This window comes from Leptonychotes weddellii, chromosome 8 (genome assembly GCF_054177405.1).
Source record: "Leptonychotes weddellii isolate Sample4059 chromosome 8, ASM5417740v2, whole genome shotgun sequence".
NCBI classification, from domain to species: Eukaryota; Metazoa; Chordata; class Mammalia; order Carnivora; family Phocidae; genus Leptonychotes; species Leptonychotes weddellii.
The window spans coordinates 64,545,765-64,562,426 of NC_138376.1; the positions used below are offsets into that span (position 1 = coordinate 64,545,765).

The 16,662-nt window shown below is 35.1% G+C and overlaps 1 protein-coding gene across 4 annotated transcripts in view; it reads left to right on the forward strand.

Annotated features, from left to right (window-relative positions):
• Positions 1-16,662, forward strand: part of ZNF292 (zinc finger protein 292) — a 98,924-nt gene that overhangs the window by 58,410 nt on the left and 23,852 nt on the right. For 3 of the 4 annotated variants that reach the window (XM_081828613.1, XM_081828614.1, XM_081828615.1), the window contains 3 exons: positions 3,881-4,083; positions 10,687-10,823; positions 13,107-13,248. In XM_081828613.1, coding sequence (XP_081684739.1) covers positions 3,881-4,083; positions 10,687-10,823; positions 13,107-13,248 — 482 coding nt within the window. Of the gene's footprint in view, positions 1-3,880; positions 4,084-10,170; positions 10,220-10,686; positions 10,824-13,106; positions 13,249-16,662 lie in introns of those variants that run through there. The other variant, XM_081828616.1, reaches the window with a different exon arrangement.

The window sequence follows — 16,662 nt, forward strand, 5'->3', positions numbered from 1 at the left end:
TTTGTTTTTCAGAGTCCATCGTCTCTCATGGTTCGTCTACCCCTCCGATTTCCCCCGCTTCATTCTTCCCCTCCCGCTACCTTCTTCTTCTTCTTTTATTTTTTTCTTAACATATATTGCATTATTTGTTTCAGAGGTACAGATCTAAGATTCAACAGTCTTGCACAATTCACAGCGCTGACCAGAGCATATACCCTCCCCAGTGTCTATCACCCAGTCACCCCATCCCTCCCACCCCACCCCCCACTCCAGCAACCCTCAGTTTGTTTCCTGCAATTAAGAATTCCTCATAAAGATCATGTAATCTTGTAGTCAGATTATTTTACTTCTTCCTTTCCAATTTGGATACCTTTTCTTTCTTTCTTTTTTTTTCTTGCCCACATGCTAAATTGTTTTTAAGAGAAAATACAAATTGTATTTTTAAAAAAGGAATAGTTGATGCAGATTCAGGTAGGCCATGGTGAAAAGTCTAGAATTTACTCTTTAAAGGCAAAGGGAAAGCACTGGAGCGTTTTAAGCTGGGAGAAGATGTGATGGTTTAAGAGTGGATGCAGAAGACTAGCAGAGTGCTACAAAGTGGTCTGATGGATTAATGAGGGCTGGGAGGAGTGGATGAATGGCAGGAATAGAGATGGAGAAAAGTGAATAGCATGGAGTATTTAGGCATTAGAAGTGACAGAATTAAGTGGTGGATTGGATGTGTGGGTGAGAAGAAGGCACAAGAGAGCATTTATAAGGCCATTGTTAGGTTCCTGGCTTGAGCATGACTAAGTGAATTGAGATAATACATATTGTGGTATAGAGATTTCTGTATGCAGAGTCTGAGATGCTTGCTAAATAGCTAGTTCAGAGATGCTACAGAGGAGATTGTGTGCAAATATGGCCATGGAAATACATGCCCAGTAAATAAGTTGACTCCACTTTGAAGGAAATCCAGGACCTTGTTAGTCTAAGCTTTGGTGCATAGGACATGCTCATTTAATGTTTGTATAATGATATATCACAAAAATTCAACTTATATATTGTAATATATTTAAAGTTAATTATCTTTAATATAGAAATTGTATTTTTTAATATTATATAAGTGATATTCTGTGAGAAGCAGCCATTCTTAATTGAATTGGCTAAATATTACTGATTTACATTATCATTTTATGTCGTTCAGCTCTCTTGATAGGCTCGATTGTGGTAAAACCTGCTTTTCTGTTCAAGTCCATAAATACAGAGAAAATAGATTAAAAGGCTGCACACAAGTAAAATTAAAGATATTTTTATTTTTATGGGATGTGGGAAAAGCAGGGTAGGGAATGAGATGTGATGTGACTAGCTACTCAAGAATAAATATAAAACTTTTTTTCATAAGTCTGGCAAGCCCTAAAACAGGTAGTCTTTGATGTGATATTATAACACTGTAAGAAAAAGCATGTTCTGGATTGGAGAGAAGTAGAGAAAGATATTAAAGGAATGGGAAATGGAAAGCAGTGCAGGAGAAATGGAAAAAGGCCAGGGAGAGTAAGCATTTAGCAGGTTCTGAGTTGAGTATTAAAATGTAATCTATGGGGGCGCCTGGGTGGCTCAGTCGTTAGGCATCTGCCTTCGGCTCAGGTCCTGCTCCGCGGGAAGCCTGCTTCTCCCTCTCCCACTCCCCCTGCTTGTGTTCCCTCTCTCGCTGTGTCTCTCTCTGTCAAATAAATGAATAAAATCTTTAAAAAATAAATAAATAAAATGTAATCTACTCTTGATCCGTTTGAATCCTGAGCTTTCAGAATACATGATTATTTTCCTTTAAAAGTTAATGCTACTTCACAGCTCTTTACTGCTATAAAGTGCCATTCTAATTAGAAGTAGACTCATTTAATGTGAATTTGGCTTTCTCATCCCACGACTATATTAAGCTGGAAGTCAAAAGACCCATTATTCTGGTCCTGGTTCTGTCATTAACTGGCTTTATGACCCTAGGAAGTTATTTACTTTCTGTGAGCCTCAGTTTACTCATCTGTCAAATGATGGAGTTACAGAAAATGATCTATAAAGTCCCTTCTGCTCTAATATTCTATATTTCTTTGGAATCAGTTTTGCCCTGAGTGTGGCAGTGGTTTCCCATCATTAAAAAAAAAAAAAAAAAAAATCTATGTTTTTGAAATTTTACGATATTAACATATATTCTCCTATATATTGAATGAGCACAGAAATTATTTTGCACAGTTTGTCATTCTAATTTATATGTTGCTATTTGAGATTTTTAGGGACGATTTGAGATTCTATTCAGTATTATCAGTTTTGTTAAATACTTGCCACCTTTAAATAATTTCTTTGCCATAATCCTCAGAATTTGTTGATTATGAGTTTTAGTGGGAGTATTTTAAGTAATTCCCAGACTTTTTATTGCTGGATTTGCTCTTTTGAGAGAATTATTGTATTAGGAAACTAAAGCTATTTTTTAAGTCTATGATTTATTTATAGCGAGAGCAACTTTAACTTTTTTTTTTTAAGTTTTCGTTTAGAATCTTCCCTGATTTTGGTTTGGCAGCAAACTAAACGGTGAAAAGATACTTGCAATATAATTGACCAAGTGGGATCATGTGATACTAAAAAAAGAAAAGTAATACCCTGTATATGTAAGACATCTAGTCAGAGGCACCACAGAGTTAGTATTTATCTGTATTCAATCTTTATTCTTTTTGATTTAACATGGCAGGGAGTAGAATAGAATAGAGAGTGGCAGGTACAAAGGTCTAGACTTCAAAAAAGGGATGGAATTTGGGATCCTGTGTTAAAATGCATACATGTTCATGGTTTGAATACTGAGGAGCCATGATTATAGTGTCTCGTAGAAGAATCTTCTCACAGTGGGATGCAGTGCAGGTAGATCTAAAAAATAAAAGCCCTAGAGGGTCGCAGATATCTAAAGAAGGAAGAACATCTCTCATTCTCCATCTTTTAACCCACAAATTACTTACTAGACATATCTTCCAGTCTGTTCATAAGTAGAGGAATTGTGTGCTTTATTTAGAGTATTTAAAATTCTATTATTAAAAGCCTTCCAAAGGTTTCAGGCAAGCTATCACCAAGTAAATTTTTAAACATGATTTTCTCATTCTGATAAGGAAAATAGGGAAGAGTTTAAATTTGCACTTGTTAAAATTTAAAGTCTCCTTCACAAATACAAAAAAATAAATTTTATTTGTAGTTGATCAAACAAGTGTTTGAAGATTTGAACAGAATAGAAATGTATTATGTGTATGTGGGTCTTAAGCAAATGTTGAGGTTTATCGGTTGATGTTTTAAAAATTACAAACCTACAGAAGTTTCAGTAGACTCCCCTCCCCCTTATTTATTTTTCTGTAGATGTTTAATTTGTTCTAAAACATCTATTAAAACAAAGTAGACTTCGCCTTTGTAAAATAAAAAATACATCATCAGTACTGAACTCAATTTTAGTTGAATCTCATCTTCTAGAATATCCAGTGGTTACCAGTATAAGTGTGTAATGTCCCAGCACTGCAGATTTCCAGGGATGCTAACTTCTGATATTCAAGAATAAATGCTATGGGGAAAAGAATTTAGTGTAATTTTAATAGCTTGGATTATTAGAATTCGATGCAAAATTATTTTTGTCATAAAGAAGTTAATTTACCTCATTCTAAATGGTACTGTCAGGGGTAAAAATATTTAATGCAACTTTTAAAAGTTAGCAATATAATTTCCTTTTGCTTATGAAGTCAGGTATTTTATAGTGGCATGACAGTAATAGAAAATTGCAAAGCAAAAAAAAGAGTATTAGTTCCTGTGCTTTAAAAAAGATATTCCTTCTAAGTATTTGTATTGCAAATGAATTATTACCAAATGTTAATAATCTATTTTGTCTTGTTTTTTAAAGTGAATGAATTTTTAGCTTTTGAGGGTCCCATCTTGTTGGATATGAGAATTAAACATCTAATCAAAACCAATCAGTTAAGTCAAGCAACTGCTCTAGCAAAGCTGTGTTCTGACCATCCAGAGATTGGTACAAAAGGTAGTTTTAAGCAAACTTACCTTGTTTGTCTTTGTACATCATCACCAAATGAAAAGTTAATCGAAGAGGTGAGTATGTTTTCTTTTGTTAGTAATTACTTTTAAAAGTGAGTATTTTTAAAAGTGAAGAAGTTAATTTTCAATTAGATTAGAATGTCTTTGACTTCTCTTAGAAAGTGAGGGACTGTTGTCAGTCTTAAATTTTAGTATGCTTTGGGGTAGTGATTCTAAGCAGCTTTCAGAGTTATATGTAAACTGATTTCACCTAGCTTCTTTTTAAAATTGAACCTTTTTACTGCTGTGGTTAAATTATGGGAAGATGGAGGTGGCTTAACAATTTAGTAGGGTGTTTTTATTTGTTAGCAATTGGACCTTAACTTCAGTTTTACCTAACTTCAAGATACTTGTAAATCTAACTGGCTAATTTAAGTAACTATAGAATTTATGTGACTTCCTCCTAAAAATATGTTCTCTGTTTTATACACACACACACACCTAGCGTATTCAAAAACAGAATGTATTCCTAGGGAGAAGTCATATATATATAGCTGGTATCTATATATATATATTAAGATCAAATTTTTATTTGCATATTTAATGTAAAACTTTATTTTTTGTGAGACATGATTTTTTTACTTCTGGTTTGGCATAAAGCATAGTATTCATGTATTTGTTTTATACTACAGAATTCTGAGATAGAGTCATGGTCCAAATGGGAATTTGCATTTTGGAGGACTCGTAATTCCAAAATGAAGTTGGAGACAGGGTAGGAAAATTAAAAGTTGTTGATCAAGAAACAGGGAATATGTATTTAAATAATTTAGATAAAGAAAACTATAATGTGTTGAACAGTTTTGATTGAGCATTTAATGCACACAGTTGTCTTGTATCTCTAATATAAGTATCCTTCAACCCCAGAGCAATAGAGAGAGGAGAAGAAAATGACTGAAGGACACACTTAAAGATGTGTAACAGGAAGAGTTGAGATACAAACCAAGACAATTAAGAGAGCTTGCATGATCAGCTGAGTAGACAGATACTGTAATCAGTCTGGAAGAAGGATAGCCTCAGACAAAAAGCTGAATGCCCACATGAGGTTAGAGTTTGTAATTATAGTGGTAATTGTATGTTTTTGTTTTTGTTTTTGTTTTTAAGAAAATGAAGAGGGAGATGGTAGGCTTGGACCAAGATTAGAAATAAGGTTGTTGTGGATGGTGAGGATAATGAGAGTACTGGGAAGAGTGATGTCTGGCGATTCTTAGGCTGAATAGAATAGAGCTCAGGGCTGTAGCCTAGGAAATTACATCATTAGTTTAGACATATAAAGATTGAAGTTTTCTTATTAGTTCAGAATAGCTATGTAGACAGTTAATTGACAGACATATAAAGTTTCTTGAGATAGCTTTTGAAATGTGTTTAACAGTTTTTCTAAAATTCTTAAATTATTGTGTTGCTGCTACCTGTTATTTTTCAGCTCCATAGTAAAGCTTTCATTATCAGTTCATTCCTTGCCCTTATGTCAGTCTGTCCATTCATCTATCCTCCCTTCATCAAATTTTTATTAAGTCAGTGATGTGTGCTGTCTAAGCACTGGGGGGTTAAATGTGAGTTAAGGCATAAGTCTTGGCCTAAAGCAGCTTAGCTTCTAATAGGAAACTATCTAAACATAGGGTCATTAGGCGAAGTCCCTGTTTGAAGTTGAAGACTATGAATTTGTAATCCCCAGGAAAAATCTGTATTTCTAACTCTCTTGAATAATCAGAAGATCTTGCAGTACTGAACCTAAGTTCCCTTTTGGTTTAATTTTTCAGAGTTGAGTAGCAGCAGCCTAGCTTGCTCTGGGAGATCCTCAGGAAAATTCTGTGTGAGGGCCCCAGGTATCTCTGATGTCATATAAAGTGATTTTTTTTCCTTCTTATATTAAGTAAGCAGAAGTAAGGCATTCCATGTTTTTAAGCAGAGTTCACCGAAGTCTCTGTACCCTATCCCAGAAACAACACTAGATCATAAAGTGCAGAACAGGACAGGATATGTATAAGTCTACACATTCCTTGTTAAAAGTCTTCTTTTGCTTAGAAATTGTTTGGTTACTCTTTTATGTTCCTATTAAAAATATATAGAAACTTTTTCTTCATTGTTCCATGTGAAGTGGGTTAAGATTGGCTGTCACCAAGGCCTGTATTATTTCTGCCCCAGGGGAAGGTAGTCACTTTGTTTGGAACAATTGCCCAAAGATACTGCCCTCTTCAGAAGAGGTATGCTGTCTCTCACACATTCATTTGCTTTTACCTGTCTGGTTCTTATAAGCATTTGACTTTTTTACCCATTCCTTGGTGTATGGTAGGAAGAGATATTGGAAAGAGTCAGCCATGGCCTGGATTCTGTGATCCTTTTGAGGAAATCCTTGTCCAGGGGAGCCAGTAGACAAGGAATCTACTAGGATTTTCCCAGGATCCTTTCACTGTAATAGAAATAGCAGCTAGCCCTGGTAGATGGCCAAGGAATGGGGCTGAGAGAGGAGTGTTTATCTGGCTTCTCTGGAAGGAATAGCTTGGCCTGTATTCTTGGTATAGGTATAAAACAAAGTGAGCAGTGTTTTAGTATTTTGGATCTATTTAGAGCCAGTATTTCTATTGGTTTTGTCATTAAAATAAACATAGAATTTTTTTTTTTAAAGATTTTATTTATTTATTTGAGAGAGAGAATGAGATAGAGAGCATGAGAAGGGGGGAGGGTCAGAGAGAGTGGCAGACTCCCTGCTGAGCAGGGAGCCCAATGCGGGACTCGATCCAGGGACTCCAGGATCATGACCTGAGCCGAAGGCAGTCGCTTAACCAACTGAGCCACCCAGGCGCCCAACATAGAATTTCTTTAAAAAGTAAAATCCTCTCTCTCTAACCATCCCTTACCCATTTAATACTCCCCCAAGTAATCATTCAGTTTGAAATTTGATATGTAACCTTTCTCATATTTTTCTATGCACATACATGTATTTTTTTAATATGCTTCGAGCATATATATGCACACCCTGACCTGCTGGTCACTTTTTCCCCATTTATTATGGACATCTTTCCATATTGTTCATTTATAAATCAACCTCATTCTTTCTCATGGCTTCATAATTCCATAGTTCGGATTTGTAATATTTTTAGTCAGACTGGGGGACATTTAAACGGTTTCCTTATATATACATCCTTTCATTCTTGTCAGAGGTACACTAGTAGGACAGATTTCTGAAAGCAGAATTGCTGGATGAAGGAGTGTACACATTTTAAATTAATAGATAGAGCCATACTATCATCCAAAAAAGATTATGCCAGTTTATACTCCCATAAACAGTATATGAAATTTCCTCTTTCCTAACATTGGAGATTGTCTTTTAAATTTTTGCTAGCCTGAGAGTTAAAAAACAGTAGCTCATGATTTGATTTTATGTTTTCTTAGTATGATAGGGTTACCATTAAGGTTCTGTTTTCTTTTTTTAAGATTGATTTATGTATTTTAGAGAGAGAGCTAGTGGGAGGAGGGGCAGAAGGAGAGAATCTTTCAAGCAGACTCTCCACGGAGCCCAAGCATGACAGAGTGGGCGGGGCGGGGAGGGGCAGGGGCTCAATCCCAAGACCCATGAGATCATGACCTGAGTCGAAACCAGGAGTCCAACGCTCAACCAATTGAGCCACACAGGTGCCCTCTAAGTTCTTTTTTAGTTGGAAAGCAATTTTATGTTGATAATATCAGCAAGACTTCTTAAAATGTGATTAGAGCCAATACATTTTTTTTTTAAAGATTTTATTTATTTATTTGAGAGAGAGAATGAGATAGAGAGAGCATGAGAGAGCATAGGGAGGGTCAGAGGGAGAAGCAGACTCCCCGCTGAGCAAGGAGCCCGATGCGGGACTCGATCCTGGGACTCCAGGATCATGACCTGAGCCGAAGGCAGTCGCCCAACCAACTGAGCCACCCAGGCGCCCAAGAGCCAATACATTTTAAAAGTACACTTGGCAATTGTATATAGAATATTGATGAAGTGTTCTGTATTTTTTGAATACCTGGTATAACGAGCCATATGAAGACATAAAAATCATTATTCACATTCTTGAAATGATTTTTCTGTTTTACAGAGGGAGTTAGCATAATATGTCTTTAATGTTGTTTTAACGAACAGATCATTCTGACTTTGAGAATTTATTTCACAGTTCCAGATTTTCTGGTGTTTAAATTTTTGCTCATTTTTCAAAGCAATAGAGAAAAGATGTCTATAATATATAGTCATTATTTAGGTATATACTGGTAATTCCTACTTTATGCTGCCTTGGATTTAAAAAAAATTCTTGTTCATTGATAGCTATATTTGATTTGTATTTCACTTTCATGGTTTGAATTCAAGTATCCATTGGTTTAAATATGGTTTCATTTTCTCTGCCATTCTCCTTAGTGTCCTATTTTTTCAAGAGAACCATCTAGTGGCAAACCAGGGAAATGAAAGCTATGAAGTACACACTAAAAATTGTTTTCCTAGTATACCTATAAAAAGTGAGGTTTTCTGTATTACTGAATATGGCAGATGTTTCACTTGATATTTTGTATATATGTGAAATAAATATATTGAGGCTATTTTACATACAAATACATATTTCTCATTATTAAGTGTAAGCTAATAATGTAGGTAATATCATTGGGAAAATAAGTTTTCTTATATATAATGTACGCATTTTGCATCATTTGAGCATTCAAGAAGAGTGGCTTAGGTTTTAGAAGAACAACAACAAAAGATCAGATTCAAAACAAATCAGACTTTCAGGATATAAGATTTTTTATTAAACCTGAACATGAAAAAAAATCAGTATTTAGCAATAAAGGGCCTCAATATGCTTATGCATGGGGAATTCTGGAAAGAGCACAGACTTTGAAGCTGCACCTGGGTTAAAATCTTGATTGCCACTAATTAAGTAAGCATGTGACTTTGAGCAAGTTAACTTAAACTCTTTGAACCTTATTTCTAAAAAGTTAGTAGTAGTATCTACCAGGCAAGCTATATGGTTAGCAATGCTATTTCTGAAGAAGCTGGCACTAATAATAAATAGTAGCTGCTATATTGTTATTATTAACATGAAAAAATAAAACTTCTGGGTTGACTTCTAACATTTGTCTACATGTGTGTATCAGGGTAATTGTTTAAAGTTAACACAGCTTGTAATAAAAGATAATGTGATGAAATTGAAAGAGCATGTTTAATGTCAGACAAAATTTGATTTGTAGCTCTACCACTTAATTAACTGTTGCAACTTGGTCAAATTACATAATTTCTTTGAACCCCACATTCATTGTGTATAAAATGTTAATGATAATACCTACCTAGTAGGAAATATATGATTAAATAATAAAATATGTCTGATAATGCACTTAATGTAGGTATTTGAAAATATTTAATTGTATGATTATATATTGTTCAGCCCTTTTTTTTATTTGTTTGAGTGGGGTCTCTTAAAGATTTGTTAGAAAGAGTCAGATGGAGGAGTAATGGAAAGAGCACTGCACCGGGGAATTCCAAGACTTAGGTTTCAGTCTTAACTCTGCCACTAACTTCATGATTCCTGTAAGAAATCATTGTTGTTAAATACACAGACTCAGAGTTGGGTCTTCAGAGTTTTCTAGCCCAACTTAATGTATGAAATGGAACCTCTGAATCTATCCTCATGCAACCTTTATCCTCCTGAAAGATTATCCTCATTTAGTCACTTGTTCATCCTAAACACTTTACATTTTACACACACACACATACACTTTTCCTGTACTCAAAAGTTGATCAGGAGAGACAGAAGATCAACAAGGAGGGGCATGGTTATCTCTGTGGTACATGGGTGCCAGTGGTCTGTATTGGTCTTCAATTTTTTTCCCCATTTGTCATTTATACCATGTTGGAATTAATCTTTTTGTGGAACGCCAGTGATTTGTGGTTGTATGCTGTTTGCTATATCCTTGTCTCACAGCAAATGCTTATAGAGATCTGTTTATGTATTAAATGATTGTAATGTGGGAGTAAATTTTAATATCTCAAAAAATAAGCAGTAGATATACATGTATAATTAAATGAAGAAGTTGCCTTCATCTAGGTTATACTTATGCATGCATGACTGTTGACAGGCTTTGAGATGGAATGAATTTATATGAAAAGAAAAATAATGGAGATTTATAGAACACTGAGGTGAGCTTAACTTAAAGGTGGTATAACTACATAAAATGTTTCATAGTATATTTTTTTCCCCTCAGATGAATAGACACTTTATTAGTCTATATCCAGTAGACCTTTCTTTGCCTTTCTGCTGATGCTAATGATTTTTAAATTACCAGATAAAAGAGGGAAAATTACAGCTTTTCTTTTTCAGTATCATAGAACTGATTAATGGGTAGAGGGTACTTAGAATTAGTCATTGCAAATAAGTAAATATTTGTAAAGTTCATGAAAATAGTTGGTTCTCTGACTTGAAGAAAGATTATTTCTTTACCTGCAGCCCAGTAATGACAAACTATGAATTGATAGTATATGAGTCAGTGAGGTTTTACTGATAAAAATGATCTGTAAATATCTAGTGAAGATTCTAAAGTATATTACTGTATATCCTAATAATAAAACCATTTTATGGCATGTTTTCTATATCCTTTTTTCTGTAGATTTCAGAAGTTGATTGCAAAGATGCACTAGAAATGATTTGTAACTTAGAATCTGAGGGTGATGAAAAAAGTGCTCTTGTCTTATGTACTGCATTTTTATCACGTCAGCTCCAACAAGGAGATATGTACTGTGCTTGGTGAGTTGGTTTTATTTTGTAAAGAAAAGTTGTTAAATAAGAATACAAGATAGGTTGTGAGAATTCAGAGAGCTTAAGGACGTATTTTTTAATCCTTTAAAATCTTACCAAAACAAAAAGCTTATTTTCAGTTACTACATGCTGTATAAACTGATTATCAAGTAGTTCATATTATAACTTCAAAATTTTTTTATATTAAGGACAACTCCTTAGTATACCAGTAATGATTGTATAATGAATAATAATGATCAGGAAATTTTTAGATGTTAGAAGATGAAAGAAAGGTTTATTTTGTCTAATGCCACAATTTTTTCAGATATGTAAGCCATCTGTGATTGAATGTGTATATTTTTTTCCTCTGCATTTTACATACTTTTAACTACATAACTAGCTTAGTCATTCATGTATGGAAATACAGTTTATTTTCCATCTGTGAGATATCATTCTATTTCACTAACTTCTTGAGTGCACATTTCTTTATATGGTACATTTTCAAGTGTGCAAAGCCTGTTACATTCTTTTGGGAACATATAACTAATAGAGATGTTGACTTCAAGTGACTCAAAAAATCTTAAGATCACCTGTCTTAAATTAATGTGTTAGCTAAAACTGGCAATTTATCTGGTCAGTGAACAGTGTTATTAGTCTTCAGTGTTTTGTTGGTAATATTGGAAACACAAAATTTAGTTTACAACATTCTGACATTTAAGAATTTTTACCAAATGACATATGACATACAAATCCCATGAATATGGGACAGGCAAACTAAATGTGTAATTAAAGAAGAATAAAGTTCACAATTATAAAGGTTTTCTGAGCAGTTACGAGTTTTGTTGTGAAGGGAAAATCATATATGCAGTACACAGAGGATTGATACAAAAGGTGGGTAGAAAGATTCTGAAGGGAGAATAAAAAACATGCATTTACTGAGGAGAAGTAGATTTTCCATGTAACATAAATATTAGTAGTGACTAAAAATTTAACTCTCACACTGCTTTAAAAAAGTCATCAAAGTCTGGATTTCATATCATCAAAGGCAATCTATTATAAGCTCTTAAGTAGGAGGGCAAAAAAAATTATGTTTAAGAAATGCTGTGTAATACAAGTACTTGAGAATGGATTGGGGTCTGAACAGTGAGGACAGAGTTAAGCTAGAAAAGTCAACTAGAAAACTAGTTAACAGTCCAGCTGGGAAGTTATGAAGGCTTCCTTATGGATGTAGGATGGGTTGAAAAAATGTTGAAGGTAACAGTCTTTAGGATAATAGAAAGCAGAGACTTAATAGGGTCATTGATAATGATGCATTAAATTACAAAGATGGTGAACTGGAAAGAATGTTAATCATCTTTTTCATATATTAAGTTTCAGGTTTCAGAAGAGATCAAAGTGGAGAAGTCTTATAAAGAACTAGAGAGGTGAAAGTGGTCAAGACTGGAGAGACAGATTTTGAAGTCCTCAATATATAGGTTAAAATCCAGTAAATGAGCAAGTTACTCAAGTGGGTGGTGAAAGGGCAGAGTTCCTAGGAGTGCAAACTGAGGAAATAATAATAGGAAAGGCCTGTACTGAGGAGAATACTTGATGAAAAAAGTTGCAGCAAGGAAGAAGATTTTTGTGGAAATTAACCACGGAGGACAGAAGAGAAATAGGACGATAGGTAAAAGGGAGGAAAATTCATCATTTCAGTAGGATTATTTTCTGTGAAAAATAGATTCTAATTGTATTTGAAATAAATTTCAAAGTTCATTTTTCAAAGTGTCTTATTATTTCACCAATTGGACAGAAATTAGTTGTTACTTTTGAGTTCTGTGTCGTCATTGATTGTTAACATTCATCTAATAATAATTTTAAATTTAATTGACCAATTGGTCAGTTTTCAGTTTCAGGTAGAAGATAAAATTAAATGCTTTTAAAAATATGCCATTGATCTATATATGCATTTTATATATACACAAACACATTTTGTACTTTATTACATAAATTTCAAATGCGGCTCAATTACTGTTCGTATAACTTGTTTAAATGAGAGGTGCTTTACTAGTAACAGGCAGTGCTTCTCTCTGACATTGAAAAATATTAAAAGAATGATAAATCAAAATCTGATTTTATTTAGTCTCTAAAAAATTGAGAAATATTTTGTATTTTGTATCTAATTTAAATTTAATTTCCATGTGTAAAATTGGAATCTAAAACCAGTTTTAATTTCAAATGTAATGACTGGACCAACATAGTCCATGATTATTATATTATGACTCCAGCTTATTTTTTATACATTTTTTTTAGGGAACTCACTCTCTTTTGGAGTAAATTACAGCAAAGAGTAGAACCATCTATACAAGTGTACCTAGAAAGATGTCGGCAACTTTCTCTCTTAACCAAGACGGTATATCACATTTTCTTCCTGATTAAAGTTATTAATTCAGAGGTAAGAATAACCAAGCTATTTTTCTATATTAATTATCTTTAATAAAAAACTATTATTTTGGCACCTCTTCCAGTGACTTTTGTTATTTCATTTAGAGTTTTGAACATTGCTTTTCTTATTAGTCTTATAATAGGCATTTGATATAGAAAAACTTAAAAATACAAATGAGAGCCAGGGGTTTGCTCTTGACCTAAAGAAAAGTATCATTCTACAATTTTTACTCCTAGGTGTTAACACTATTTTGATAATTTGGCTTTGTAGAAATTTAGAAAGTATAAAGAGAAATATAGAGATAGCTTCCTTTACTAGCAGTCTGGCAGATTACATTATCTAAAAATCCTTCTTCTACAAAATGCCCCAAAATACTTGATGAAATAAAATAAACATTTCTTTTGATGTATAGCATCTAAGATTGCAAGGGGATTAGGGGAAATCCATAGGCCCAAAATGAAGAGGAACTTAAAAACTGGAGCAGAAAGCTTAAGCTGCTGCTGGGTATTGGGATATGTTACTACTTGCAGTAACTAAGGGGTTTGCGCATTGGGACAGGAGATAGCTTTATGGGGATAAAAGATAAGATTTTGGGCCCTCTCAAGTTGGGGATTGCAGCTGAGCTCTCTGGCCCCCAGCCCCACCTGGGAAGTCCTAGAATTTCATTGAAAAAGTAGACAAAAAAAATACTACTTTTTAATACAGATAGATGATAGGGAAGCTTGTGCATGTCCTACTGGGCTGTGGGTCAGAGAAGGAAAAATGTTTCCCTTAAGAAGTTGTAACCATAGGTCTACCCCTCACACAGATTTGGGGTCTAAATTTACCCTATTTAGGGGCACCTGGGTGGCTCAGTCGGTTAAGCGGCTGCCTTCGGCTCAGGTCATGATCCCGGGGTCCTGGGATCGAGCCCCGCATCAGGCTCCCTGCTCGGCGGGGAGCCTGTTTCTCCCTCTCCCTCTGCCTACTTATTCTCTCTCTCTCTCAAATAAATAAATAAAATCTTTAAAAAATAATAATAATAAAAATAAATAAATAAATAAATTTGCCCTATTTATATAGTCTAGAAATCCCCATGCCGAGTAAGTAATGTTTAAGAAGGTAAAGAGTGGAGTACTGGGCTGGTAATACCTGGCAGAATGCAGAACTTCTTTGGAGGGACATATACTCAGTGCAGGATCCTCAGGTAAGCCCCGCTTGAGATGAGTTCATGTCAGGAATTATGGAACATGAAACAGTTTCTCATGAGGGAATTTTGGCAGAGAAAAAGAATAGGATTAAATATACAAGGATAGACACTATAAATTATGTATATTTAAATACGTAGGGGCCCCTGGGTGGCTCCGTCATTAAGCGTCTGCCTTCGGCTCAGGTCATGATCCCAGGGTCCTGGGATCGAGCCCCGCATCAGGCTCCCTGCTCCGCGGGGAGCCTGCTTCTCCCTCTCCCACTCCCCCTGCTTGTGTTCCTCTCTTACTCTCTGTCAAATAAATAAAATCTTTTAAAAAAAATAAAGACAAATAAATTTAACCATCAAGATTTATACAGCAGGGGCGCCTGGGTGGCTCAGTCCGTTAAGCAGCTGCCTTTGGCTCTCAGTCATGATCCCAGGGTCCTGGGATTGAGCCCCGTGTTGGGCTCCCTGCTCAGCGGGGAGCCTGCTTCTCCCTCTCCCTCTGCTCTCCATCTGCTTGTGCTCTCTCTCTCAAATAAATAAAATCTTTTAAAAAAAGATTTGTAAAGCATATGAAACAGAGTGGCATGAATGAATTTCAGTAGAGAAATAGAATTATTTGCCTAACACTTTAACACAATTATGGAAAGTTCTATAAAATACATATATTTAAAGATTTATTTATTTATTTGAGAGAGAGAGAGAGAAACAGCATGAGAGGGGAGAGGGTCAGAGTGGAAGCGGGCTCAGCGGGGAGCCCGATGTGGGACTCGATCCCAGGACTCGGGGATCATGACCTGAGCCGAAGGCAGTTGCCCAACCAACTGGGCCATCCAGGCACGCTTAAAATACATATATTTAAAGACATAAAATAATTAAAGCATGAGAGAGACACTATCAAAGTGATCAAGCAGATTTTAAAGTCAAAAGAACTTTTAGAAATAAACGTAGTCATTGAAATGAAAACACTTATTAATAAGTAGATTAAACAGATTAGATAACAAGTGAAGAGGAAAGTGATAAGCAGACGTTGCAAATGTGTTTCTAATTATCTCAATTGGAATCCGCATTTTACAGATTTTTTAAAGATTTTTTTATTTATTCATTTGAGAAAGAGAAAGGGAGGAAGCACGAGCAGGGGAGAGAGGGAGAGGGAGGAAACAGACTCCTCACTGAGCCAGGAGCCTGACACGGGGCTCGATCCCAGGACTCTGGGATCATGACCCAAGCTGAAGGCAGCTGCTTAACGGACTGAGCCACCCAGGTGCCCCAGAATTAATTAATTTTCTTATAGTAACCCTTATAGTATTAATGCAGTTGGTTTCCATTTTAAATGTACACAGAAGACATTTTCCAAAGTTGCTGCCATTGCATAGATTGGGGTGCTAAACAGTGTTTAGAAATCCTTAACATGGATGCAGCATGATGGAGAGGGAGAGAGAAAATCTCCATCACAGGACCCTGAGATCATGACCTGAGCCAAAATCAAGAGTCAGACGCCTAACTGACTGAGTCACCCAGAAACCCCAAGAAGTATTTTTTAATTCATCTGTAATTTTTTTTTGAAAGGAGAGACTGGAGGATACTCTCCTGTCCCCCTTTAAAAGTAACTTTTAAAATCTGTAGTTGGTCAATAAATATTATATATATCTTCACTTTTTCTCTTGAAATAATTTTTTTCTTTTTTTTTTTAAGATTTTATTTATTTGACAGAGACACAGCGAGAGAGGGAACACAAGCAGGGGGAAGTGGGAGAGGGAGAAGCAGGCTTCCCGCTGAGCAGGGAGCCTGATGCGGGACTCGATCCCAGGACCCTGGGATCATGACCTGAGCTGAAGGCAGATGCTTAACGACTGAGCCACCCAGGCGCCCCTTGAAATAATTTCTTTTCAGGTTAATAGAATTTCTCTTTCAGGAGTAAAGAACAGGAGTGGATTCATCTGCTTTCTAGTTCTTTTTCTACCAACCTTGTTAATTCATTCTGATTTTTCGTTTTATATATTGTAGTGCTGTAGTTAAAAAAATGAACTTAATACTAAATTTCTTAAAAAATAACTGTGCAATTTAAAATATAGCTTGTGCCACTGCTTTATGTCTAACTTGAAGAGCAGTATAGCAAAGTGGAAGGAGCTTGAAACTAGAAGCCAGACAGATTGGGTATAAATCTCGACTTTCTCTTGACCACCTGGTAACTCTAACCAGTTTGTATTTCATTTCTTACTTAGATTAATCAAGGAGATTAGGTAAAA